Below are 27766 nucleotides of genomic sequence, written 5' to 3'. Positions count from 1 at the left end.
TTTTAAGGCTTACTTCTCTATCAAATCCCTTCTATATATCTTCATTAATGCTTAGCTGTTTCATTATATATTTTTATGGTTACTTGCTCATTTTTGTATCCGATGTTATTATAAGGCGATTTACATTCTGCAATGATTCATTAATTTTGGTCATTACAGCATATAAACATCAAAAGGGCAGCAACATGTCTGTATTTTGGAACTGCCTCAGACCACTCCCATAGACAATTGTTAGCCAATTGTAGCGCTGTGAGGATAATTACTAGATTTTCCTTGGTAACAATCTATGTCTTTCTCTGAAAGATTACTGAGCTTTGAAGTCAGACAACTTGGGTTTTAAGCTACACAGTAACTATTTATTACTTGTTTGACATGGGCAAGTTGCTTAAAATATTTAGTTTCATTCCAAGTAGAATGTAGTGAGTATATGTACCTTGCGTTTCATGAATTCATAAATGTTTTGAAGAGAGCATATTTGTGGACTGACACAGAATCCAAACTGGAATTTTGCTTTTATAACTCAGGAAATCATATATCTTAGTGCTTTTACTAGTATCCATTAAAAATAGTAAGTGCTTTCTATGACTAAGATAGTTTGTGAATATTTTATCTTTAATATATGTTTATAGTAAAAATTTGTAGTAACTGTTGAAGACTGGTAGGAACATCTAAAAGTTATTGTAACCTACCTACCCATGTGATTTGTTAAAAAAAGATAAAAAGCCTAGCATGCAACAGTATATTTTTATATTAAACCAGTGAATACAGTAGAGTATGGATTGGTACCTAGTGGAGAAAGTGCTTCCATAAAAAGCAGGAAGATTGACCTTCATTCCCAGAACTTAAATGTCATTTGAGAAGATTGCCACCTATAAGAGCAGCCCTCTAGAGGTAGAAAAGGAGGGTTTATGGTGTGATAGAGCTAGCTAGACTAGTAAATACCTGAAATGTTTGGGTTCAGAATGAGGCCTCAGCCTTAATAGATTCAATAGAAACAAATAAGAAACATTCTCATCTGTATCAAGGGGCTCTGGCAAAGTCACTCAGGTGACACCCATATCTGGCTCCTGTCAGCAAGCACTTCTTTGCATCAGCAATAGTGACTGCATATGGGATGGATCCCCAGGTGGGGAAGTCTCTGGATGAACTTTTCTTCAGTCCCTGCTCCACCCTTTGTCTCTGTACTTCCTTTCATGAGTATTTTGTTCTCGCTTCTAAGAAGGACTGAAGCATCCATATTTGGACTTCCTTCTTTTTTAGTTTCACATGATCTGTGAATTTTTTCCTTAGATATTCCAAGCTTTTGGACTAATATCCACTTATCATGAGTGCATACCATGTGTGTTCTGTGGGTTACCTCACTCAAGACGATATTTTCTTTTTTTTTTTCTTCTTCTTCTTCTTTTTTTTTTTATTAACTTGAGTATTTCTTATATACATTTCGAGTGTTATTCCCTTTCCCGGTTTCCGGGCAAACATCCCCCTCCCCCCTGCCCTTCCTTATGGGTGTTCCCCGCCCAACCCTCCCCCCATTGCCGCCCTCCCCCCATAGACTAGTTCACTGGGGGTTCAGTCTTAGCAGGACCCAGGGCTTCCGATATTTTCTAGTTCCATCCATTTGCATAAGAATTTCATGAGGCCACTGAGTAGTACTCCATTGTGTAAATGTACAACATTTTTCTGTATCCATTCCTCTGTTGAAGGGCATATGGGTTCTTTCCAGCTTCTGGCCATTATAAATAAAGATGCTATGAACATAGTGGAGCATGTGTCCTTGTTATATATTGAAGCATCTTTTGGGTGTGTTCTAGCTGGGTCCACAGGTAGTGCAATGTCCAATTTTCTGAGGAACTGCCAGACAAATTTCTAGAGTGGTTGTACCAGCTTGCAATCTTACTTACAATGGAGGAGTGTTTCTATTTCTCCACATCATTGCCAGCATCTACTCTCACATGTCTTAGCCATTCTGACTGGTGTGAGGTGGTATCTCGGGGTTGTTTTGATGTGTGTTTCTCCAATGACTAAGGAAGTTAAACATTTCTTTAGGTACTTCTGAGCCATTTGCTATTCCTCAGTTGAGAATTCTTTGTTTAGCTCTTTATCCCCATTTTTTTAAGGTTATATAATTCTCTGGAGTCTAACTTCTGAGTTCTTTGTATATATTAGATATTAACCATCTTTCAGATGTAGGATTGGTAAAGACAGTTTCCTAATCTGTTTGTTGGTGTTTTGTCCTAATAACAGTGTCCTTTACCTTTCAGAAGCTTTGCAGTTTTATGAGGTCCCATTTGGTGATTCTTGATCTCAGAGCATAAACCATTGGTGCTCTGTTCAGGAAATTTTCTCCTATGCACATGTGTTCAAGGCTCTTCCCTTGAAAAGTTTAGTTTGAGTGTATCTGGTTTTATGTAGAGGTCTTACAAGTTCTGTACAAGGAGATAAAAATGGGTCAATTTGCATTCTTCTACATGCTGACCTCAAGTTGCACCCCCACCATTTGTTGAAAATGCTCTATTTTATTGGATAGTTTTAGCTCCTTTGTCAAAGATCAAGTGACCATAGGTGTTTAGGTTCATTTCTGGGTATTCACTTCTATTCCACTGATCTACCTGCCTGTCTCTGTACCAATATCATGCAGGTATTTTTATCGTGACAGCTCTGTAATGCAGCTTGTGGTCTGGGATGGTATGGAGGAGTTCAAGAAAAAACTGAAGGAGCTGAAGAACCATAGGAAGAACAACCATATCAATGAACCAGACCCCAGCATAGCTCCCAGGAACTAAACCACCAACCAATGAGTACACATGTAGGGACCTGTTACTCAAGTCACAAATTTAGCAGAGTATGGCATTGTCCAGGATCAATAGGAGGAACAACCCTTGGTTGGGCTTCACAGGTTGGGAGTGGGTGAGCGGGAGTGGAAGCATCCTCATAGAAGCAGAGGGAGGGGAAGAGATATGAGAGTTTTTGGGGGAAGAGGATAACATTTGGAATGTTAATACATAAAATAACCAAGAAAAATAAAATAGAACAACAACTGTCTTATTCCTGCACAAACATCATGACCTAGAAGCAAGTTGGGAAGGAAAGGGTTTATCCAGCTTACACTTCCACATTGCTGTTTCATCACCAAAGGAAGTCAGGACTGGAACTCACGCAGGTCAGGAAGCAGGAGCTGATGCAAAGGCCATGGAGGGATGCTTCTTACTGGCTTGTTCAGATTGCTTTCTTATAGTACCCAAGACCTCCAGCCCAGGGATGCCACCACCCACAATGGTCTGGGTCCTCTCACTTTGACCACTAGTTGAGAAAATGCCTTACAGCTGGGTCTCATGAAGGCGTTTCCACAACTGAGGCTCCTTTTCTGTGATAACTCCAGCTTGTGTCAAGTTGACACACAAAACTAGCCAGTGCAACAACCAAAACCAAATAGATGAAGAAGAAGATAATATCTTCAGACCTTAGCCTGTCTATATCCACAAACATATGTCAACACACATTGCAATATGCTCAGACACATACATACATACATGCATACATACATCATACATACATACACACACACAAACACACACACACACACAGAGACAGAGACAGAGACAGAGAGAGAGTCAGAGACTGGGAGACAAAGAGACAGAGACTAAGATGAGACAGAATATATTAGGGAGTAATTATTAATCACAGAAGTAGGTCACATAACTGTTCAATTAATGACCTAGCCTTCTCATTTGTTCATTTTAAGTTAGTTGTAGAGAGCTTAGAGGGAAATTATTAAAGTTTGAAAAAGGAAAATGTTTAGAATCATGAACAGCATCTATAGAGAAACAACCTATGAAAATTGAATGTAAAATTTTTCCATAGCTTTATGAATAATTTAATTCACAAATGGTTATGGGTAGATGGTCTCATATTCAATAGAGGATAAACAAGGTCATACAATACTGTGACTTCTAGAGGATAAAGATAAGACATGCCTCAGAATTAAATTCTTTTCTTCAGTAAAACAAATTTTAAGAGCCTATTGATTTGGATGTTATTCAGTCACAAGACCAGAATTTGTGTAATTTGTGATGACTTCATTGTTCTCTTATGCATTCACTTTATCTGTGAGATATGTCCTGTCTCCCTTTTATGTCATTCATCAATGCAATATTTACTTTTAGTTTAAATAAGTTGAAACTAAGCCTAAAAGGTATAAAATCAAAGTTTCTATCTTTCATTTTTCCCCTCTGAAACCATTTCCTGTGAAAGCCTATGAAGTTTCCTTTCCTCCTAGATATATAACTTTATGATAATTGAAGTCCTGACCTTAATTATTTTTAGAGTGTGTAAGGGAGAGGAAGTGTTTTGATTATAAGGTCAAAAGTGGTAATTTCATTGAAAGTATTCCTTTGTTATTACCCTACTCAAAGGATTGGGTTCTCATTCCATTTATCAAAACTTATTAACCTTAGCATCTATTCCAGCAAGTATTATTTACATAAAATTTCCAGAAAATGAAATATTTAAAAAAGTTCTGTTGTTATATGTAAAACATGGTGTGTGTGAGTTGGATTGTACATGTGTATATTCACACTCATATTCTCTCTCTCTCTCTCCATCTGGAACTTGCAATATTTTGGCTGGACTGGCATTAAGAGACATAAATTCTCTTGTATCCTACATTACCATATAAACAGTGCTGGGGCTACACAGGTCTATGGCTACACTTTGGTATTTACATTGGTACAGGGCACCCAAACTCCTTTCCTCTGGCTATGTAACTCGCATTCCTAGCACTGAGCCATCTGTCTCTTCAGTCTGAATACTTTTTAATTGCCCAAATCCACAGACAATATATCTATTTAAAGTATTTCTAGAACTCCACATATAGAAATATTTTTAAACAATAGAAAAATAAATAATAAAAACATATGAGGGAATAAAGGAAAATTTTAGGAAAAATTAAACTTGACTACTAATATTTTAAATATCTTTCAAATATTAACTTATAAAGATGACCTATTTATATAAACCCTTGGTATTCTGTAAATGTTAGCCAAGTTCTTTAATGTCCTATATTTTTGGACTCGAAAATAACTATTATAAACTAAGAGTAAATATTTCACCTCTAAAACAAATCATTCCCTCAAAGTTTTCCATTCGTCTTACATTCGTTAATCAAGTACAGTACCTTATGCTTCAAATTAATCAGTGAGTTTTTCTATAAGCATTAAAAATTATAGGGGAAATTAATAGAATAGTGGAATTACTACCAGATTCAGGGGAGTGGCAGACTGAGTAAAAGCATTTGCTTTTCAAAAATTGTAGAATGAATAAAAAATATTTACAGCTCAATTTTGAAACCCTTATAAAAACTAGAACATGGTTGCCTGTGCCAATAAATCCAGACACTGGCCAGGAAGCATTGCCAAAATTATTAGCTTCTAGTTCAGTGAAAGTGTGTTTCAAGGCAATAAGCAAAATTAGTAGAGAAAGATTGTAGTCTGTTCTGGCAACTATTGATCTGGGGTCCACATGCACACACATGGCCATTTATAACTGCTCATTTATGGAATGTACTACATACACACACAAGTACATACACACACACACACAGACACACACACGTGAGTTCATACATACAACACAAGAGAAAACACAACATAAAGAAAAAAACACCACAATTAGTAGAAGCTAGTTATAAAGAATTTATAAACCTATGTCTATACATATTCCAATTTTATAACATTTCAGCTATCTATTATTTTACATGATTTTGCACTTTGGTAATTTCAATGTTACCGCAGTTTAGAATGATTTTGTTTGGCATAATTATTTTGCCAGGAACTTACTAATGCTTTACATGGAATCAATAATTTTATAAAATAGGGAAAAGATTCACTCTTATATCACAAATATATTTTTAGCTTGTTTGAAATTTTGCAAGCATAGTTATTCTCATATACATTTAATTAACTCACCTAAGATTTAATTGCCTCTGAACTGTAGTAAAATTATACCTTCTGGGAAATTAACATTTATCTAGCACCAGAAACTGAACAATTTACTCAAGTTGCTAAACCACTTTTTCCTTATTTGTTAATTTTAGTTTAATTGATTAATTGTTACAATAGCAATTTCATATGCTAGTAAGCCAGATATATGTTATATAACATATATGTGTTATAAAAACTAATATATATATACATATATATGCATATATAAATATATATACACACACATATATATTGCTCTGCAAATTCTGGTATATCTAAATCTCCACTTTCAACTCAGATTAAAATTGAAGTTTTTCTAAATGTAATCAGTTAATACCTGTTTTTTATATTTACCCGTTTAAAATGTCATAGGTCCATGAATTTGTTACTATTATTATTACTAAATATCCAAATTAAAACAGATAAATGAGATAAAATGCAATCAAATTACTTACGTTAAAATATGTTTATTTTATACTAGTATATTTTTATTATTTAAATAAAAAGTGTGCGTGTTTTCTATGTAAACTTTACTATATATAGAAACATACATCATTCTGTCATTAAAATATTACTTTGAAGAAACTATATAAATTATAGTGATCTCCATTTTCTTTTTTTTTTCTTTTTTTTTTTTATTAACTTGAGTATTTCTTATATACATTTCGAGTGTTATTCCCTTTCCCGGTTTCCGGGCAAACATCCCCCTCCCCCCTCCCCTTCCTTATGGGTGTTCCCCTCCCAACCCTCCCCCCATTGCCGCGCTCCCCCTCACTGGGGGTTCAGTCTTAGCAGGACCCAGGGCTTCCCCTTCCACTGGTGCTCTTACTAGGATATTCATTGCTACCTATGAGGTCAGAGTCCAGGGTCAGTCCATGTATAGTCTTTAGGTAGTGGTTTAGTCCCTGGAAGCTCTGGTTGCTTGACATTGTTGTACTTTTGGGGTCTCGAGCCCCTTCAAGCTCTTCCAGTTCTTTCTCTGATTCCTTCAACGGGGGTCCTATTCTCAGTTCAGTGGTTTGCTGGTGGCATTCGCCTCTGTATTTGCTGTATTCTGGCTGTGTCTCTCAGGAGCGATCTACATCCGGCTCCTGTCGGTCTGTACTTCTTTGCTTCATCCATCTTGTCTAATTGGGTGACTGTATATGTATGGGCCACATGTGGGGCAGGCTCTGAATGGGTGTTCCTTCAGTCTCTGTTTTAATCTTTGCCTCTCCCTTCCCTGCCAAGGGTATTCTTTTTCCTCATTTAAAGAAGGAGTGAAGCATTCACATTTTGATCATCCGTCTTGAGTTTCGTTTGTTCTAGGGATCTAGGGTAATTCAAGCATTTGGGCTAATAGCCACTTATCAATGAGTGCATACCATGTATGTCTTTCTGTGATTGGGTTAGCTCACTCAGGATGATATTTTCCAGTTCCAACCATTTGCCTACGAATTTCATAAACTCGTTGTTTTTGATAGCTGAGTAATATTCCATTGCGTAGATGTACCACATTTTCTGTATCCATTCCTCTGTTGAAGGGCATCTGGGTTCTTTCCATTTTCTGGCTATTATAAATAAGGCTGTGATGAACATAGTGGAGCACGTGTCTCTTTTATATGTTGAGGCATCTTTTGGGTATATGCCCAAGAGAGGTATAGCTGGATGCTCAGGCAGTTCAATGTCCAATTTTCTGAGGATTCTCCAGACTGATTTCCAGAATGGTTTTACCAGTCTGCAATCCCACCAACAATGGAGGAGTGTTCCTCTTTCTCCACATCCTCGCCAGCATCTGCTGTCACCTGAGTTTTTGATCTTAGCCAATCGCACTGGTGTGAGGTGAAATCTCAGGGTTGTTTTGATTTGCATTTCCCTTATGACTAAAGATGTTGAACATTTCTTTAGGTGTTTCTCAGCCATTCGGCATTCCTCAGCTGTGAATTCTTTGTTTAGCTCTGAACCCCATTTTTTAATAGGGTTATTTGTTTCCCTGCGGTCTAACTTCTTGAGTTCTTTGTATATTTTGGATATAAGGCCTCTATCTGTTGTAGGATTGGTAAAGATCTTTTCCCAATCTGTTGGTTGCCGTTTTGTCCTAACCACAGTGTCCTTTGCCTTACAGAAGCTTTGCAGTTTTATGAGATCCCATTTGTCGATTCTTGATCTTAGAGCATAAGCCATTGGTGTTTTGTTTAGGAAATTTTTTCCAGTGCCCATGTGTTCCAGATGCTTCCCTAGTTTTTCTTCTATTAGTTTGAGTGTGTCTGGTTTGATGTGGAGGTCCTTGATCCACTTGGACTTAAGCTTTGTACAGGGTGATAAGCATGGATCGATCTGCATTCTTCTACATGTTGCCCTCCAGTTGAACCAGCACCATTTGCTGAAAATGCTATCTTTTTTCCATTGGATGGTTTTGGCTCCTTTGTCAAAAATCAAGTGACCATAGGTGTGTGGGTTCATTTCTGGGTCTTCAATTCTATTCCATTGGTCTATCTGTCTGTCTCTGTACCAATACCATGCAGTTTTTATCACTATTGCTCTGTAATACTGCTTGAGTTCAGGGATAGTGATTCCCCCTGAAGTCCTTTTATTGTTGAGGATAGCTTTAGCTATCCTGGGTTTTTTGTTATTCCAGATGAATTTGCAAATTGTTCTGTCTAACTCTTTGAAGAATTGGATTGGTATTTTGATGGGGATTGCATTGAATCTGTAGATTGCTTTTGGTAAAATGGCCATTTTTACTATATTAATCCTGCCAATCCATGAGCATGGGAGATCTTTCCATCTTCTGAGGTCTTCTTCAATTTCTTTCCTCAGTGTCTTGAAGTTCTTATTGTACAGATCTTTTACTTGCTTGGTTAAAGTCACACCGAGGTACTTTATATTATTTGGGTCTATTATGAAGGGTGTCGTTTCCCTAATTTCTTTCTCAGCTTGTTTCTCTTTTGTATAGAGGAAGGCAACTGATTTATTTGAGTTAATTTTATACCCAGCCACTTTGTTGAAGTTGTTTATCAGCTTTAGTAGTTCTCTGGTGGAACTTTTGGGATCACTTATATATACTATCATGTCATCTGCAAATAGTGATATTTTGACCTCTTCTTTTCCGATCTGTATCCCCTTGATCTCCTTTTGTTGTCTGATTGCTCTGGCTAGAACTTCAAGAACTATATTGAATAAGTAGGGAGAGAGTGGGCAGCCTTGTCTAGTCCCTGATTTTAGTGGGATTGCTTCAAGTTTCTCTCCATTTAGTTTAATGTTAGCAACTGGTTTGCTGTATATGGCTTTTACTATGTTTAGGTATGGGCCTTGAATTCCTATTCTTTCCAGGACTTTTATCATGAAGGGGTGTTGAATTTTGTCAAATGCTTTCTCAGCATCTAATGAAATGATCATGTGGTTCTGTTCTTTCAGTTTGTTTATATAATGGATCACGTTGATGGTTTTCCGTATATTAAACCATCCCTGCATGCCTGGGATGAAGCCTACTTGATCATGGTGGATGATTGTTTTGATGTGCTCTTGAATTCGGTTTGCCAGAATTTTATTGAGTATTTTTGCGTCGATATTCATAAGGGAAATTGGTCTGAAGTTCTCTTTCTTTGTTGGGTCTTTGTGTGGTTTAGGTATAAGAGTAATTGTGGCTTCGTAGAAGGAATTCGGTAGGGCTCCATCTGTTTCAATTTTGTGGAATAGTTTGGATAATATTGGTATGAGGTCTTCCAATCTCCATTTTAAAACCGTGTAAAATATGATAGTATTTTAAAACTTGCCATGAAGACTAAATAATGTAAGGCATCTAAAACTTTAAGCAAAATTAATTCCATTTCTGATGCAGTAAAATTTAGTCACAGTACCAAAAATTAATCTCTTCTGTACTGCATGAGAAAATGCTAGATTTTCAGTCAGACATTTCTCTTCAGAAAAATAATAGTAAAACTTAGATGTAATTTTATAATATTACAACATTTAATATATTTAAATGACTCTAAGTTCTTTTTTATTCTTTCTTTACTACAGAACTACAGAGTAGCTCCTGTGGTAATCCAGGAGTTCCACCCAAAGGTGTCCTGTATGGTACAAGGTTTGATGTTGGGGACAAGATCCGCTACAGCTGTGTAACTGGATATATCCTTGATGGTCATCCTCAACTTACCTGCATAGCCAATTCAGTTAATACAGCATCCTGGGATTTCCCTGTTCCCATCTGCAGAGGTAAAATAAATGAACAAATACGTTCATATACTTTATCTATATCTCATCTCTCTCTCTCTCTCTCTCTATCTATCTATCTATCATCTATCTATCATCTATCTATTTATCTGCCTATATTACAGTATGAAATATAATGAAAACCTGGTAAGTGTAAGAGAATATACAGTATAAGTATTTATAGTCTACCTATTATGAATTTATATTCTAGATTTCTCCACCATGTGTCATCTATTTACATCAGATACTGGATGATAAACATAATAAATACTTGTTACAACAAAAGTATTTCATGTATAATAAGCTGTTTTTATTCATAAACATTTCTATATTTAAAACATAATGCATGCATACATATTTTCTAATTCATATTAGAAAACTATATAGAGACTAAGATGCTTAAAATTTAGGATTGCATAAGCTGTTAACCTCATTATTTTGCTTGAATTGAGAAATATTAACTATCTCTTTGGATATTTTAAAATTTCTCACAGAATTTGGCACACCATTTTTTGTGATAGTAATACTTTGTATTTTAATACTGATGCTGTAAAATTACTTATTTCATGAAGGAAATATGTTTAGCATTCATAATGGTTCAAAGTTTAATGTTTGGAAAGATTTAAACATTAGCTCTATGCATTAGTCTTGTCTGCAGAAATTCAGGAGATCAACATTGTGTAGTCTGTGCTTTCTTTCCTATTATGACGTATTTCAACAGTTTATTGAGCTGTGTTTCTCTAATTCCTCACTTACTAGTGTTGGGTAAGAGTGTGCAACTACACATTTAAAATTTTTTCCTCAAGCATCTGCCTGTAGATGAAAAGCAGAGTAACCAGTAAACTCAACCACAGATAACTTCTTACTCATATCTTTTCTACAACTTTACCTGTGTATGTTAATGTATTTATTCTACAGTATGCTCTCAGGCTTTTGTATGTATGTGTGAAATCCACCATTTTATTATTTTTTGTTAGGTAATGAACCTTATTTACAAGAACATGGGAAACTTACGAGTGTCTACACAACTACCAAAGATCCCTTCCTCTTCCACACCATTAATTGCCTAACCATTAACTGCCAGTAGATTCTTAATAACAAGGGAGGCCTAGTAACATCATCTCCGACCTGTCAAAAACTGTTAACAGATCCAGTCTTCTGTAGTTAACCGCAACTGCTATGATTTCTTGAGTTGAATGAGCATCCGTGTCCCGCCCTGTAGACTCAGTTCCTCACTACTGTTCCCCATCCTCCTTTTTCTTTACCTTCTTCCTATGCTCTCATATGTTGTTCATATGTACATGACAATAGGTCCATGATATAAACCCGCTGTTTAGAAGTGTATGGTCAACATCACTTAGCTCAGTACTTGGATAGGACCACAGCAACTACACAACACAATGTACAAATCCGGCAAGACGAGCAGATTGTCACGATAGTGGCATGATTGTTTTGGGTTTTCCTAAAAGTTTTCTGATTACATTTTGAGGTTTGAGCTGGAAGGAAAAAAATCACAGTTGGGTACTGTGATTTTCTAAAAAAAAAGCCTATTGTAGGGAATTCATGGGCCCAAGTAGGGAAGCCACTACTACTCTTTTACAAAATAGACCTCCTATGACCATCAAACTGCCATCCAATATTTGTGTTTATAAGTCACACACAGCTAATGTTTTTTTGCCAACTGTGTCAATAAGTCTATGATTGGTTCTCAGACAAATCACATGACCAATTTGTTCATCTTTCCTGTAGCCAATTCCATGAATTGAAAAACACAACTGCTGTTATCGTAACAATGCTAAATTAACAGACTCTACATGCTGTTTATTGTAGTACATGGGATATCCACACACTCTTTCAAAATGGTCTCTGTGTTAATATTTTTCTAGCATTGCTGTTTGATGCCTCTGCTGTTCCTTCTATTGCTATGGTTACTGTGATCAGTTTTATGCCAAGTACCGCAAACCACTAAAGAATTTAGAAGCATTGTATCTTTTAAATGAATTATAGAAAATTAAGCTCTATATATTAAAAAAGAATGATTGGTCAAGATTAGTCAAATATTAAACATAGGGGACTATTAAGGTCTGAAATTTTAGTCAACTGAAAATGGAATGCTTCTTTTCAATTTTATGAATGGCCATGAAAACCATGTTGTGCTTAGGCTTTGAAAATGACAGTTTTATTTATGAACTGCAAAGCCAAGGTTCAAAATATAATTTTGCACTCTCTATAATACCCAACAGTCAATTTTCAGTCCTACAGAATGATACAAAGGTGTGAGATATCTGCTCCTGTCCTAGGAGGCAAGCCCTCTAAGTGTAAACCTGAATTGTTCATGTGTGGCAGTGGGCCCTTATTGTATCTCTGGGGAGCCATTATCTCTCTCTTCCAAGGCTATAAGCAAATGTTTTTCTCACCACTGTTGGAAGACATTAGAATGTTCTGTAACTAGATGTCTGTAAAAAGATACTCTGACACAAAGGTCAGTTGAGATATGTTCAAAAGATGTTGCAGATCTATGAGAGTTCCAGGGGAAAAATATCTCAGGATTTAAGGGGGTTAGGAGAAAAGCCAAATTTGAACTGCTTTAGCTGTACCAAAGTATGAGATTTGAAAGTCCAATTAACATACATTGACACTTCAAATAATTAAATCACACCTAGGAGAGAATAACTGATCTCAGAGTAAGCAGAAAACAAGTCACGTATATGTCATATATAAGGATATATATGTTTATATATACATATTTTAAAGAGACGCAATTTAGTCACTAAAATAGTTCATAAATATTCAAGATGGAGTGTTTAAAAGGGATTGAAATAAAAACAAAAGAAATTTCTAGTGTTTACAATAGATCATCAACATTATATTAATGTCTCATGCAGGATAGTTGACACATTTCAATTCAAACAATGGAGTTTGGAATTAAGAAAAAAAAAGAGTTCCTCTAGTCCAAATACTCATTGTTTCCCCCACTGACTAGATCATTTGAGAGACATACATACATAGTTTGTATACTTGAAAACCACTGCTTTACTAATAGAATGGCGAAAATAAAGAGGCAGAAAGATCAAAGTCACAATTGAGTTAATATTAAAGGTATCCATGACATACTCAGGTCTATCCCAGGACCCTTGCATGTTAGACAAGCAAGTATGATTATTGATTATACCCTCTGTCATGTTCAAGTTTAATGCAACCACAAAAGCAGGTGCATCTAACTCAGCTATTCCACTTTGCAGTTTTTACCATATCTTCCCCTAAGGATGTACAATTAGAAACCAGAAATAAAAAGACAGATTGGCCATCTCCATCTCTATCTTATCCTAGAGATTTCTTTCATTTTGTTGAGATTCCCTTTCTATTCCAAGGTTAATTTTTTTTTACCTGAGTACACACCCTACTCCATTGCTCCCGCTTCCCAAGGCCCCGCAGGCACATTCACTTTGACTTTCACCATAACCTCTGTGAGTTCTAATTTATCAAAAAGTGGCACCCTCTGTGTTTGTAAATGTTGCCTGCTTAACTTCAGTTTGCCAAGCTCACCTTTTCTTTTCACAGCTACTAAAACTAATGAATGCACTTACTCACTTAAATGTATTCATTAAAAACCTATCCTGTGAAAAGCAGCATTTTATACGCCAAGGAACCAAAGATTGACTAAGAAACAACTCTTGCCTTTAAGAGCTTGTGGTCCAATGGGGCATACTGTAATGTAATCAAGCAGTTACAATAATGTGTGATAATTGATTTAATGGTAGGATCTGTAGGAAAGTTGGGCACCTTTATGAGGAAAGCATTAGTGTCTCCCAGTTGAGGGGATGGAAGTTCATCCGGGGACAGAAATTTAAGAGCTGGCTTCACAGAGGATTACTAAAAATATGAACTATATAGAGCAAGCACATTTTAAGTGAGGTAATAATTCATGTAGAAAGTACAAATTTTCCTTTCCAGCCTTAAACGTAGTTCTCATGTGTTACTAATATTCACTGGCTAAGCACAGAGTCTCTGTCATACTTCATAGAGCACATGATCTAATTTTCTATGTTCAACTTTATCTCCCACCAAGCGACTTTTAGTAAAACTTAAAGAATGGGGAACTAATGTGTTTTTAGAGTATGTCATTGTGATCCTGTTCAAAGGGGAGTGCAGAGCATGGTTTAATCCATGCCTCCATCTCGAGCTGTTGTCACTTGATAGCATACTGATTCCTTAATTTATAACTATGCAGGGGGCTGATAATTCTGTAATGATCTCACTATTGCTTCCCCTGGCGTTTACACAGAGTCTTTCTTTGATGAAACCTTTGCTTTGAAAGCTCTTTGCTGCTTGCTAGCCATGATAGTTTAATTAAGAAAAAAACAAATGTCATATCAACCTTGAGGGCATGGAGCAAGCATTTTCATGTTGAAAAGCAGGATCCTTTTTATCAGTAACATCTGCTAGTATTTCAAACAGGCAGCTAAGTTTCTGCTAAGCAAAAACCTAAAGAAACTCAAACTGAATGGTTGTCTTCATACCTGGATCACTTAAATTTTCTGTAACCCCTTCTTTTGACATACACTTCTGTGAAATCTATTCCCACTGACATTTCATTTAGCCTGAGAGCCCTTCTCAACCTAGTGCTCCCAACACTTTCAACAAACTAAGAGTAGTTTGGGGCTATGGAGAATGAATATAGAATCCTAGATTGAAAGTTATCAAATTTGTAATAGTGATATAGATTCAGAGAAGCATTTAGATACATATACTCCAAAAATCAGTACAACAGACATTTGTGAATTGTAGTGTTTCACTTGAATTTTGCTCTTTTTTTCATATCTAAAAATATATTAGAGGGAACAATGTACTAAGATGTAATGAATGACATATATAATATAGTAACTACTATTTGTGTTAGGAATTATTGAAATTTGGATTAACAATATAAATATTAAAAGTTACTGAGCCATATTTAGGTCTAAAATCTAAAAGTTAAGATTTTATATAGACGTTCAGGGAAAGACGTGATGAGGTAAAGGGTGTATACACATAAAACACTGGTTAAGATGCTTTTTATCTGATGGCATTGTGCTGGAACAGTTGTAACCTTAGTAAATGCAGTTGGGATACAGAAAGTTGTAAAATAGGATTGTCACTGAATATTTGACAGCACAAACATACAAAAGGATTATAGGAAAGACATTACAGGACAAAGTGAAATACATTTTAACTGTCTAAACTAATAATTATGAGTGGAAAGGTTTTTCATTATTTACCTAGATACAGGACTATGTTTTACCCCAAATATGATAAGAAAATAACTAACAGAGAAACAACAGCAATTTTCCTTGTTGCACATGCCATTTTATTGACAGAAATTTTAAGGAATCCTAGGCAAAATTGTAATGTCAAATATAGAATTGGTATTTGTCATGAAACATGATAGGTGAAGATATATAAATAGTAGAGAATTAGAGCAAACGTTTTCCTCTAGAAGTAGTAATTTATCTCACTGTATGTGATTTACTGAATTTATATGACTTTATGGATAATCCCTCAGGAGTCCACCCAAATCAGAAATAAAAAATTCCAAATGTAATATGCAAACTACTATACATACATACATGCTGAGATGTAATATTAAAATCTTAAGAACAATGTAGTAGATATGGATGATGAACTTGAATTAAAATTATTTAGCATGAAAGATACTCAATAATACTTTACTTAAGCACAAAATAATTCCCTCATATTTTATGAATTTTAGTAACACTTGAATACAAACGAAAGTTGCTATTTGAAATATAAAACTATATTCTTTAGGGAGGTATTCAGAAATAGTTTGTCTTCACTGTAACTTTGTACTTTAAATTTTGTAGTAGGTACATTTTTTATTTAAACAACAGTTTTGATGTGGTAGATGTCATCCTGTTAGAAAGGTATGATATGCCCAAGCAGTTGGGATACCGTCACTTAGTACAGTAGACAACTGCTGCATTTAGAACTAAAGGAAAGGTGTTCTTGACATTGTCAATTTCTCTTGTCAGTCAGAATTCTGGAACTTGTACCAGAACTGTTCACAGAAATTTGAGGCTAAGCTGTACTGTAATCAACCTACACACGTGTGTGTATTAATGTGTGTGTGATATGTATCTATACATACACATATTTACACAGATATAAACATATTATATAACACACACACACACACTTTTAGCTTTAATAGCAGGTTTCTATATGACCTTTCAAAAGTCATTGATGTTCTCCTATCCTGTACTGTACAGCATTTAACCTTTTCTGTTCCATAGTTGTGTTTTTATTCTAATTAATTAATCAATTAATTTTACTTCTCAACCATAGTTTCCTCTCCCTCCTCTTCTTCCACTTTTTTTAGCTCCTCTTACCTCCAACCTCTTTCCACTCTTCCCTTTCTCTTCAGAAAAGAGGAGACCTCTCATCGATAGTAACAGGCCCCTGCGTATAAAGTTGGAGTAAGACTGAGTTCATCTTCTCCTACTGAGGCTAGCCCAATAGGGGGAAAGGTTCCCAAAAACAGGCAACAGAGTGAGAGACAGCCCCTGCTTCGATTCTTAGGAGTCCCACATGAAGTCCAAGCTGCATAATATATATGTGGGGGGCCTAGTTAAGCCTTCTGCATACTCCTTGGTTGGAAGTTCAGTTTCTCTGGGCCTCTATGGGACCTGGTTAGTAGATTCTGTAAGTTTCCTTGTGATGTTCTTGAATCCTTTGGCTTCTACATCCCCTCCTCCCCCTCTTACAGAGGATTCCCTAAGCACTAATGTGTAGCTGTGGATCTTGGCATCCATTTCTCTCGGTTGTTGGGTGATGTCTCTCTGAAGATGGTTGTAACTGACTGCAGTCTGCAAATATAACAGAATATCATTAACTATGTAAGGGGTGGGTTCACTATTATGGCATGGGGTTCAAGCTGGATCTCTCATTGGCTGTTCCATTCCTCAATTTAAGCTCTACCTTTACCTCTGTACATCTTGTAGTCAGGCTATCTTGTAGGTTGAAGGTTTGTGGCAGGTTGATGCATCAGTGCCTCCACTGGTAGTCTTGCTTGGTTGTAGGAGATGACAAGTTTACACTTCCTATCCTTCATTGCTAGGAGTCTTAACTAGGCTAGCCCTCATAGATTCCTGGGAAGTTCTATGGCTCATCCCATTCCAGTAGTCTCTCCAAGTACTTATTCCCTTTGTCCTCCCCCAACCCGACCTTCCTATTTCCTTTCCTAAGCCCTTTGTCTGCTCCCTTCCCTACTGTTCACCTATGATATTTATTTTATTCTCCATAATTGCTCTTAACTCTATGTTTATCATCTTCTGGAAATCATAAACATTTATAAATGAAGAGAACATTATGTATATACCACCCCACTCGCCAAGTTAAGAGCACAACATTTGATACAGTTATCTACAATCACCTCAAAGACTGCCAGTAAGGTTTCAGGGATATAAATTCACAGGGAAATTTTTATAAATCTCAAAGATAATTTACATCATCATCATTTCCGGAATGATAGAACCTATTGAGCATGGCAAAACACAGTTATCATTTCATATTCCTTAAGCTTCACAAATTCTGCATCTGACATAAAATTTGAATAATATTCTTTTAATCATTGGTTATTAAACACTTTAAATTCTGAAGGTTCCTTGAAGCAAAAATACTTTTTTGTAGTTTTTGCTTATTTCTTCCTTTTCCGCATAGGTTAATTGCTATGGCTAGGGCAATTTTGTCTTAATTTTCCAATAGTTACCAAAGTAATGAGCATACTTTAAAATATTAAGGCCACTTTATTATGGACTGATATTTAATTTATAGCAAATTGTAAAATCTGGTTGAAAATCTGAAAACGTAATACATGTGAAAATAGAACATAAATTCAAGTGAGGCAAACTAAAATAAGAAAAAAATAACATAAAAATTAGATAACTAAAAAGACCCAATTTTAATATTTGAAAGTCAAGTTCTGAATTCTTACATCTTTGGAGTCAACATTAAATGCAGCATTTACAATACAACACATCTAAAAACAAAATTAGATTATAATCTCTCAAACTAAAAAAAACAATCTGAGTAATGTCTCTTGTAAATCATACAGGAATCACAGCATGATTTCGTGATGTTCGTCTATATATCAGTAATAAAAACTTAGGGATGAGCTTCCCAAGGTAGTACTACTACTTCTTACTTGTAATACAAATAGATCTTGACACTGAGTGTATGATTAAGGACTATATTAAGAGAACAATATAAATCAAAACACACATGTCTAATGCCATGAACCAAATCAAATGCTCTAGAAAACAGCTGGATAAATTTAGTTATGCCCCATTTTTCTATATTTTAGAAAAGATAATATTTTGTTAGTTTGCATGTCCGGAATCTGGCCTGCAAATTAATCATCTAAAAATACAATCAAGACAGAAAATGCACCTGCATTAATGAGCTCCTATTTTTATATCTTATCATTCAAAAGACATTAATAATTAAAAATTAATTAATTTTAAAATATTTCTATATTTGAAGAGAGTCCATTATTGTAGTTTAAAGGCATTAAGTTATTTACTTAATTATATATATTAATAATATATATGTATATATTATTATTACATGAATAACATTTAAGTTATAATTACTTTTAATTTGTAACTTTTTCATATAGCAAAACATTATTATTTGCATATTATAATTTAATCTTCCTTGTTTGTGTGATATTTCTCATACTTCCTTCTAAAATGACTATTGTTTCTAAATATTTTTACATACCAAAATTTTATAATATTATATGAACAGGTATAAGGACATTATCAATTCTGTTTATATTTAAGACACAATTACAACCAGGAAGTACTATATAGTAGTAGTAATTCTGGAATTATACTGCTCCAGCCTGAGTAGCATTTTAACTACTGAGGCATTACCCCAACATAGGTTCAAGATTATACTTTGCTCCATAGACAGTTTGAGACCTTTTACACATGATAATACATTTAATCTTCCTTCTCATGTTGTTGCAATAATAGCAAAAGGGGCACTAACTGATGCAGGAAGTAGAGCACAGGAAGATTTAAATGTTTGCAAAGTGTTACACTTGCAAAGGAATAGCCAGGATTTAGATTTGAGAGTTTAGTTTCCCATTCCATGCTCACTGTATTATGATTTGTGATAAAACTCACTCCAGTTTTCTTTAATCTTATCCCTTAGAAACATCTAAAGCTTCTATTCAAATAACATCTAACAAGTTACACAATTTTACAACAAATGACATCTTTAAGCTGTCCTGTTCCTCTGCCTCATTCAAACTACAAATTTATAATAACAGTATTTGCTCTTTTCTTTTCTCTTCATCAGTTTCACAACATTTACACATTTCAGAGTGAACATTTGAAACACTTTTTGGGGTCAGAGACAAAGGTCACATATTATGTGTATAAGGCCATAGACGTTTATTGAGCTTTAAGAACAAAGACACCTCACTGACAACTTTGATGTTATCATTTGTATGATTTTTGAACAGCTTGATACTCCATACTAGAGTTTGAAATTTATTCTCTAGCTCTATATGAGTCAGTACATACGTTTGAACTTTTGTAAAGTGGTAAACACCTGCTATTGATAATGAAGTAGCCGCTTCATGTTCATGTGCCCATTATAAAGGAAAGACCACCAGGAAGAAGTTGTGTCCACCCAATATGCACACAAACCCAAATAATTGAGAAATAATTGAGAAAACCTATTTTACGTTAGAAGAACAATGTCAGAACAATGAGATTGATGATGTCCACAGTCTGACCAGAATTCTAAAAATGTAAGAATACCTTTGTTTACATTAATTAAACATGATCACTTATGATAAGTCTGTAGTTAGTGGACATTAAAATTCTTGCCAATTTCCCAAAAGATTTTTTTATTAAACTTGCTATATTGAAACTTTTTTCTCTAAAATCTTTGTAGTAGTCCAGTAACCCCCCAAGTTTCTGATCATGGTAAATTTTTTCTAGTATATACTCTCAATTATTACATCTCCAATAAACCAGCACAATTTATGATGATCATTGAATCTAGCTTGGTAAAACTTGTCGTTCACAAAATTAGTGATAAATGTTAATGTGAACTAACCTTGCTGAGCTTTTTCAGGGTTAATGTTGAGGAAAGTTTAATAAGATTACTTCCCAAACTGTGCATGGATTTTCCAATGAAATACCCTTAAATTTCATTATCATTTTCATTAGAGAGAAACAAATGAGACTGTTTGAGTTCATAAAGACTGTATTTTACATTTTTACCAACTTATATTTTCAGAGGACAAAACACAATGCCATCGCCTACAGCCATTTACCAAGTTTTCAATTTTAATCAGCCACTGTTCTCTTACAATGTTCCTCAGGACAGTTTTGTGAACAGCTTATTGGTGATGAAAGTTTCCTTCTGTATTTTATGATGTTTCACCCAAAGAAGATAGCAGGACATTTTATTGTTTTCTGTAGCTATCAGCAACGCAATCTATTCATATTGCTCTGAGTTAATCAAATAATCCTTAAGTACTTTTCTATTATTTTATTAGAACAAATTATTTAATAAGAATTTCATTCTCAGTCATGATTTTTAAGTATAACAAAATAAAATATAAAATGATAAAATGAAAACTATCTTATTGATGTTGGATGAGCAAAGCCAACAAAAACTATAAAAAAGTTCAAGAGAATACCAAGAATCAGAAACCCACTTATTTACTCATTTACACATTATCCTCAAAAGTACTCAGGGTAGCCCCACTCCCACCAACCATCGAATTGCTGTATAAGTCTCAGTGAATTCACATGAGCTTTGCTGAGCTGATAGAGGGCCTTATTTACTGGTGTCCTTTGATCTACCAACTAGTCTCCTCCACTCCTGCTTCCTCTACCACTGAGTAACCTGATCACTGAGGGAAGTCATTTGATAGAGATGTTCTGTTTAGAGTTTTATGTTCCAAGGTTGCTCTCTTGGCATAATTTCTGACTGTGTTTTCTTTTTCTATGTGTTCCCATCTGCTGAAGAAGAAAACCTTTCTGATAACAGCTATAGAAATCTCTTAACTATAAGTATAGCAAAATATCTTTAGTAGTCTTTTTTTTTCTTTTCTTTTAGACTAATAGTATTTGGTTTTACCCTAGGTGTCTGGGCAATCCACACTCAGAGACAGGCTCTAAAGGTAAATCAGATATTCTTTGGAGTTACCTGTGGTAACTCCCATAAGTCTGTGCCACCATTGCCCTAGTGTATTTTGCATGCAGGACAGTGTGTAGATAAAAAGTTATGTAGGTAGTATTGCTGTTTATTTTTCTCTTCTGGAACCCTGAAAAGTGTCTTTCTCACAGACCACTAAAACATGGAGATGAATGTTCAATTTAGGCACTAGCTGTACTTTCCCAGTTAAATAAGTTGTGTGTGTGTGTGTGTGTGTGTGTGTGTGTGTGTGTGTGTGTGTGTGTGTGTATGTGTGTGTTGTTTTCCAATTCGGGCTTGCTCTCAGTTTGTGGCGAGCTGGGTCATGGGTCATTTGTGGAGAGCTGGGTCATTTGTGGTTTTCCATGGGACCCATTAGTTCAACACCCAGTCCTATTACTGGAAGTCTTGTAACGTGATAAAAATATGGCCAGTTTAGATTTCACCTCTTCCTTATTTGTAATTAATACTAGGATAAGCTTTGTATATTATGGAAATTTTCATTGCACTAGGATTATACACTGCCCCTCAAATCCTTCTCAAATGCTATTAAATTCTATCTATTCACCTAATTTCTTTCTGGAGTTCCATCTTCCCTCTCCCTTCCTAGCTGAATCTCCCATTCTCATCCCCAATACCATTCCAGTATTCCCATAAAATTTATTCTATGTCTAGATCCCAGGTACATGTGTCCCACGTACTCCCTAACCTCTATACCTAACATCTCCAGGTATATAGGTTGTACCTTTGATACCATTTATTTAATTGCTAATATCTAGATGTAAATGAATATGTACCAGATTTATCTTTCTGGCTCTGGGTTACATAACTCATGTTGATATTTTTCTATTTCCATCCACTTACCTGAAAATTTCATGATGACATTTAAAAAATGTTTTTTCAGATTTTAAAATTTTTTATTTGCATTTTAAAAATTGTGCATTTCTGTTATAACACAACTCTTATTCAATGTCTAACTCACAGTCTCATATTCTCAAAGATTAATTCAGAACATGTTTGATGCTGTGTTGGTGGGGTTGCCAGCTGGTACAACCACTGAGGAAATCAGTCTGGTGGTTTCTCAGAAAATTGGACATTGTACTACCTGAGGACCCAGCTATACTTCTCCTGGGCATATACCCAAAAGATGCTCCAGCATATAACAAGGACACATGCTCCACTATGTTTATAGCAGCTTTATTTATAATAGCCAGAAGTTGGAAAGAACCCAGAGGAATGGACACAGATAATGTGGAATATTTACACAATCGTACTACTCAGCTATTAAAAACAAGAACTTCAAGAAATTCATAGGCAAATTGATAGGACTAAAAAATATCATCATGAATGAGGTTACCCAGTCAGAAAAGAACACACATGGTATGCTCTCACTGATAAGTGGATATTAGCCCAAAAGCTCAGAATACACAAGATACAATTTACAGACCTCATGAAGCTGAAGAGCAAGGAAGACCGAAGTGTGGATGCTTCAATCCTTCTTAGAAGGGGGGACAAAATACTCATCAGAGGAAATACAGGGACAAAGAGTGGAGCAGGGACTAATGGAAAGGTCTTCCAGAGACTGCCACACATGGGCATCCATCCCAGACACTGTCGCACTTTCTCATCGCGCACCTTGAAGGTCCTGGATGGCATGTAATGCAGACAGGGCTCTAAATGTGTGCCTGCAAGGGGATGTTAAGGATCACTGAGCCCACGATATAGATGTAGAAGTACAGGAAGTTCATTTACAGCTGCCATGAATATGTTCTAAGAAACATGCATCTCTTCCTCCAACAAGAGGATATATTGAAACTGTGGGTCAAAGCCAGACTACAGGAAAGACCCCAAGTATGCCAAATAAGATGGCAGGATTTTGAAAAAATAGTGGGAGTATGTGAAGAGGTTCCTGTCAAAGAGACACTGGTTCCAAAGGAAAGAAAGTCCAGTTGCCTCACAGGCGTTGACTATTCCCTGGAAGTAATGCAAATGAACCAAATATGGCTTTCTTCTTTAAAGAGAATACTTAATTTTAGTTACATGGTAAAATGCAGATGTTACAAACCTTGACAAGTAGAGGGAAAAGAAAGTAAATTGAATGATGACTCCATTGTGGGGTGGGAGGGTAAAACATGTGTTTGTGAAACAAAAACGTTTGTGACATTTCCTTGATTATGGACAGCCATGTTTCTAGCTGCTAACTGGAGATGGTAACCATATGACCTAAGCAATAAATATCCAAAGATGGCATGTTCTCAATATCTGAGACGGAACAAATATTTGGTGTACGTCAATGTATGCTAGAGATTTTTACGAGTCTGGAGTGAGTTAGTAATTGTATTTTGTTTTGAAATTAAAACAATTAGAAAACCCAAGACAAATAAAATAATCAAAAATTATGCTTTGATATTTTATGTGAGTAATACTGTACCTTACTGTATTTTTTTTTTTAAGATTTTATTTTATTTATATGAGTACAGTGTAGCTGTCTTCAGACACCCCAGAAGAGGGCATCAGATCTCATTACAGATGGTTGTGAGCCACCATGTGGTTGCTGGGAATTGAACTCAGGACCTCGGGAAGAGCAGTCGGTGCTCTTAACCGCTGAGCCATCTCTCCAGCCCCCTTACTGTATTTTTTACTTAACAAGAAATAATGGTGTAACATTGGGAGGCTGGAAGCTGAAAAAGATGTATGTATAATGACATGATTATTTCTAGAGAAAAAAAAATGATGATAGGTAGAGGAAAAGCAAGGCTTTGTTGATTTTTGTTACTAATCTAATATTATGTGATTTCTTTTAAATCATGTATATGATTTTCTTCCATTAAAATCTAATTAAAATAAAAAAACATGTATTTCAATCATGAAAATCGTTTTAACAACAATAACATTGACACTCTTATTTAACTTAATTTTATATTCTCTAGGATACCTTGGACACATCTTGAATTTTATTCCCTATTTCACCCCCTCCCATACAGATTTTTTTCTGTCACCAACATGAGAGTTCTTTTCCCACCTTGGCAGACAGACCTGTAGATGAGAGGGAGAAGCAGGAGAGGCAGAGCAGGCAGTAGAGACAGGGGAGGCAGGAGAAGTAGGAGAGGCAGGAGAGGCAGAGCAGGCAGGAGAGACAGGGGAGGCAGGAGAGGCAGGAGAGACAGGAGAGGCAGGAGAGGCAGGAGAGGCAGGAGAGGCAGGAGAGACAGGGGAGGCAGGAGAAGCAGAAGAGGCAGAGCAGGCAGTAGAGACAGGGGAGGCAGGAGAAGTAGGAGAGGCAGAGCAGGCAGTAGAGAGGGGAGGCAGGAGAAACAGAAGAGGCAGAGCAGACAGTAGAGACAGGGGAGGCAGGAGAAGTAGGAGAGGCAGGAGAGGCAGGAGAGGCAGGGGAGGCAGGGGAGGCAGGAGAGACAGGGGAGGCAGGAGAAGCAGAAGAGGCAGAGCAGGCAGTAGAGACAGGGGAGGCAGGAGAAGTAGGAGAGGCAGAGCAGGCAGTAGAGACAGGGGAGGCAGGAGAAGTAGGAGAGGCAGAGCAGGCAGTAGAGACAGGGGAGGCAGGAGAAGTAGGAGAGGCAGGAGAGGCAGGAGAGGCAGGAGAGGCAGGAGAAGCAGGAGAGGCAGGAGAAGCAGGAGAGGTCTTCCTCATTGGTAGTTCTGATTTTTTCATCAACCTATTTACGTGTAAATGACTGTAGAATGTGCAGTGCGTATTGGCAGCCTTAGCCTCCCTATGATCCACCAGCTTGCTTTTCTTGTTCAATCATTTCTTTTGAATGCAGATAATTTTTCTTACTCATTTCTGCCTTTTTCAATTTTGACATATTTATTTTCTCAGTCTGAGCCATATCTAGTTTGTCAGACATGGTTTCCAGAAGGAGCCAAGCAAGATGTGTGAACAAGAAGAGTCTGATCTGCTCACAGATCTCGGCCAATGTATTACGTTTTCTCTATTCATTCTTCAGTTGAGGGATCTCTAGGTTGTTTCCCGTTTCTGACTCTTAGGAATAGAGAAAATAATGGTTGAGCAAGAGTCCCTGTAGCATGATGAAGCTTTTCTTGGCTATATGCCCAAGATTCATATACCTTAATCTTGAAGTAGATAACTTCCCACCTAGGGGCTGCACAAGTTTGCACTTTCACCAGCAATGGAGGAGTGTTCCTCTTTCTCCACATCCTTGCAATAAGGAGCTGTCACCTATATTATTGATCATTTTGACAGGTGTAAGAAGGAATCTCAAAGTAGTTTGGGTTTGAATTTCTCTGATGGCTCAGGATGTTCAATATTGCTTTAAGTATTTCTTGGCCACTTGAGATTCCTCTATTGAGAATGCTCTGTCTACATCTGTCCTATATATTTAAATTAGTGTGTTTGGTTTTTGGAAATCAAGTCTCTTAATGTCTTTATATTGAATATTAGCCATCTATTAGATGTTGACTTAGTAAGAATCTTTTCGCATTCTGTAGGCTGCTACTTTGTCCAAATAACTGTGTCCCTTAATATACAGAAGCTTCTCAGTTTCATAAAGTACTATTTATTAATTTTATATCTACTGCCGGTACTGCACAGACTCACAGTCATAGCTGAGAGGCTAGAGTTCACAGATACATGCTGGCTCTCTGGCACCTGGGTCCAGCCTTTATAAAGACTGGTGTTGTTTGCTGTACCAAGGTATGCTGGTGTGGAATGACGGTGCCCAACCAAATTGTAGTTCATGAAGTCTACTGGTTCAATGAGTTCAGGGATATCCTCGTTCTCTTCTCTCTATCAGGTTATGTGTACCTAGGTTTATGTATAGTTGTTTTACACCCATTTGCCTTTGAATTTTATGCATTTTGTAGATGTGGATCTATTTGAATGCTTCTAGATGTAGCCATTCAATTTAACCAGCACTATTTTTTCCACTGTACATTTCTGGGTTCTCTATCAAAAATTAGGTACCTATGGGTGTGTTGATTTATAGCTGTATCTTCAAATTTATTCTCCTTATAAATTTGTCTATTTTTGTCCATGGTGATTTTATTACTACAGCTTTGTACTATTTCTTGAGGTTAGCAATGGTAAAGGTAATTCTTCATTGTTCAGGAATTTTTTCCACCATATATATTTTTCTATGTCTGTGTGTGTCTATGTGTGTGTTTTGTGTGTCTATGTGTGTGTTTTGTGTGTCTATGTGTGTGTTTTGTGTGTGTGTGTTCTGTGTGTGTATCTGTGTGTGTGTCTGTGTGTGTGTCTGTGTGTGCACACACGTGCATGTGTTTCCAGGAGATGTTTAGTATTGTCCTTTTAATATCTGTGAAGAAATGTGTAGGAATGTTGATGGGGATTGGACCAAATATGTAGATTGCATTAGGTAGGATGACCACTTTTACCATGTTCATTTTAACAATCCATGAGCACTGGAGGTATTTCCACCTTCTGGTATCTTCTTTAATGTATCAAACACTTAAAATGATTATCACACAAGTCTTACCCTTGCTTGGTTAGATTTAACACAATATATCTTTATGTTATTTGAAGCTATTATGAAAGGTGTTTTCTTGGATTTTCTTTCAGTCTGTTTGTCATTTGGATATAGACAGGCTCCTGATCTTTGTGAGTTACCTTTGCATGTAGCTACGATGCTGAAAGTGTTTATCGGCATAGGAGGAGTACACCTGTGAAATGCATTGATGTCTTCCTCTAAAATTTATATCAGCTTGAACTCCTTCAGTTGTTCTATTACTCTAGCTAAAGCTTCAAGTACTATATGAAATAAATATGGACAAGTTGAATATTGTCTTGTTCCTGAATTTAGTGGAATTGATTGGAATTTCTCTCAATTTAAGTTGGTGCCTACATTGTGTTTACTGCAGTCTGCCTTTGTAATGTTTATCTAGTATATTTATCATGAAGGGATGTAGAACTTCATCAAAAGCCTTGTTTTTATTTTTGCTTTTTTTTACATTTAGTGAGATAATCATATTATTTTTTCTTTTTTCTTTCTTTTTTTTTTTTTTTTTGTTTTTTCGGAGCTGGGGACCGAACCCAGGGCCTTGCGCTTGCTAGGCAACGCTCTACCACTGAGCTAAATCCCCAGCCCCGATAATCATATTATTATAACTTTTAGTAATTTTTATAAATACTATTTACTGATTTTTGTGTATTGAATCATCTGTGCTTCTCTGGGATAAATCCTCCTTGTTCATGTTGAGCAATCTTATTACATGTTCTTGGATTTTGTTGGAAGATATCTATTGAGTATTTTTGAATCTCTGTTCATTAGGAAAGTTACTCTCTAGAGTAACTAGATTGGATCTTTTTGAGGTTTTGGTACCAGTTTACTTTGTCCTAACAGAATGAATTGTGTGATGTTCCTTCTGTTTCTAATTTT

At 36.1% G+C, this 27766-nt stretch overlaps 2 protein-coding genes across 8 annotated transcripts in view; one reads left to right on the top strand and one right to left on the bottom strand.

Annotated features, from left to right (window-relative positions):
* Window positions 1-27766, top strand: part of Csmd3 (CUB and Sushi multiple domains 3) — a 1319129-nt gene that overhangs the window by 259531 nt on the left and 1031832 nt on the right. For all 7 annotated transcript variants that reach the window (XR_010053386.1, XM_063264433.1, XM_063264432.1 and 4 more), the window contains exon 4: window positions 9981-10175. Coding sequence is in view for 6 of the 7 variants with exons in the window: in XM_063264433.1 (XP_063120503.1) it covers window positions 9981-10175 (195 nt within the window). In the remaining variant the exon portion in view is untranslated. The remainder of the gene's footprint in view (window positions 1-9980; window positions 10176-27766) is intronic.
* Window positions 25124-25288, bottom strand: Tmsb4xl1 ((thymosin beta 4, X-linked like 1). Its single transcript, XM_039080521.1, has one exon. It carries the CDS (start codon window positions 25256-25258, stop codon window positions 25124-25126), a length of 135 nt encoding a protein of 44 aa, XP_038936449.1. The 5' UTR covers window positions 25259-25288.

Source organism: Rattus norvegicus, chromosome 7 (genome assembly GCF_036323735.1).
Source record: "Rattus norvegicus strain BN/NHsdMcwi chromosome 7, GRCr8, whole genome shotgun sequence".
Taxonomy (NCBI): Eukaryota; Metazoa; Chordata; class Mammalia; order Rodentia; family Muridae; genus Rattus; species Rattus norvegicus.
Note: the sequence above shows the minus strand (reverse complement) of the source record. Positions and strands in the feature narration are given on the sequence as shown.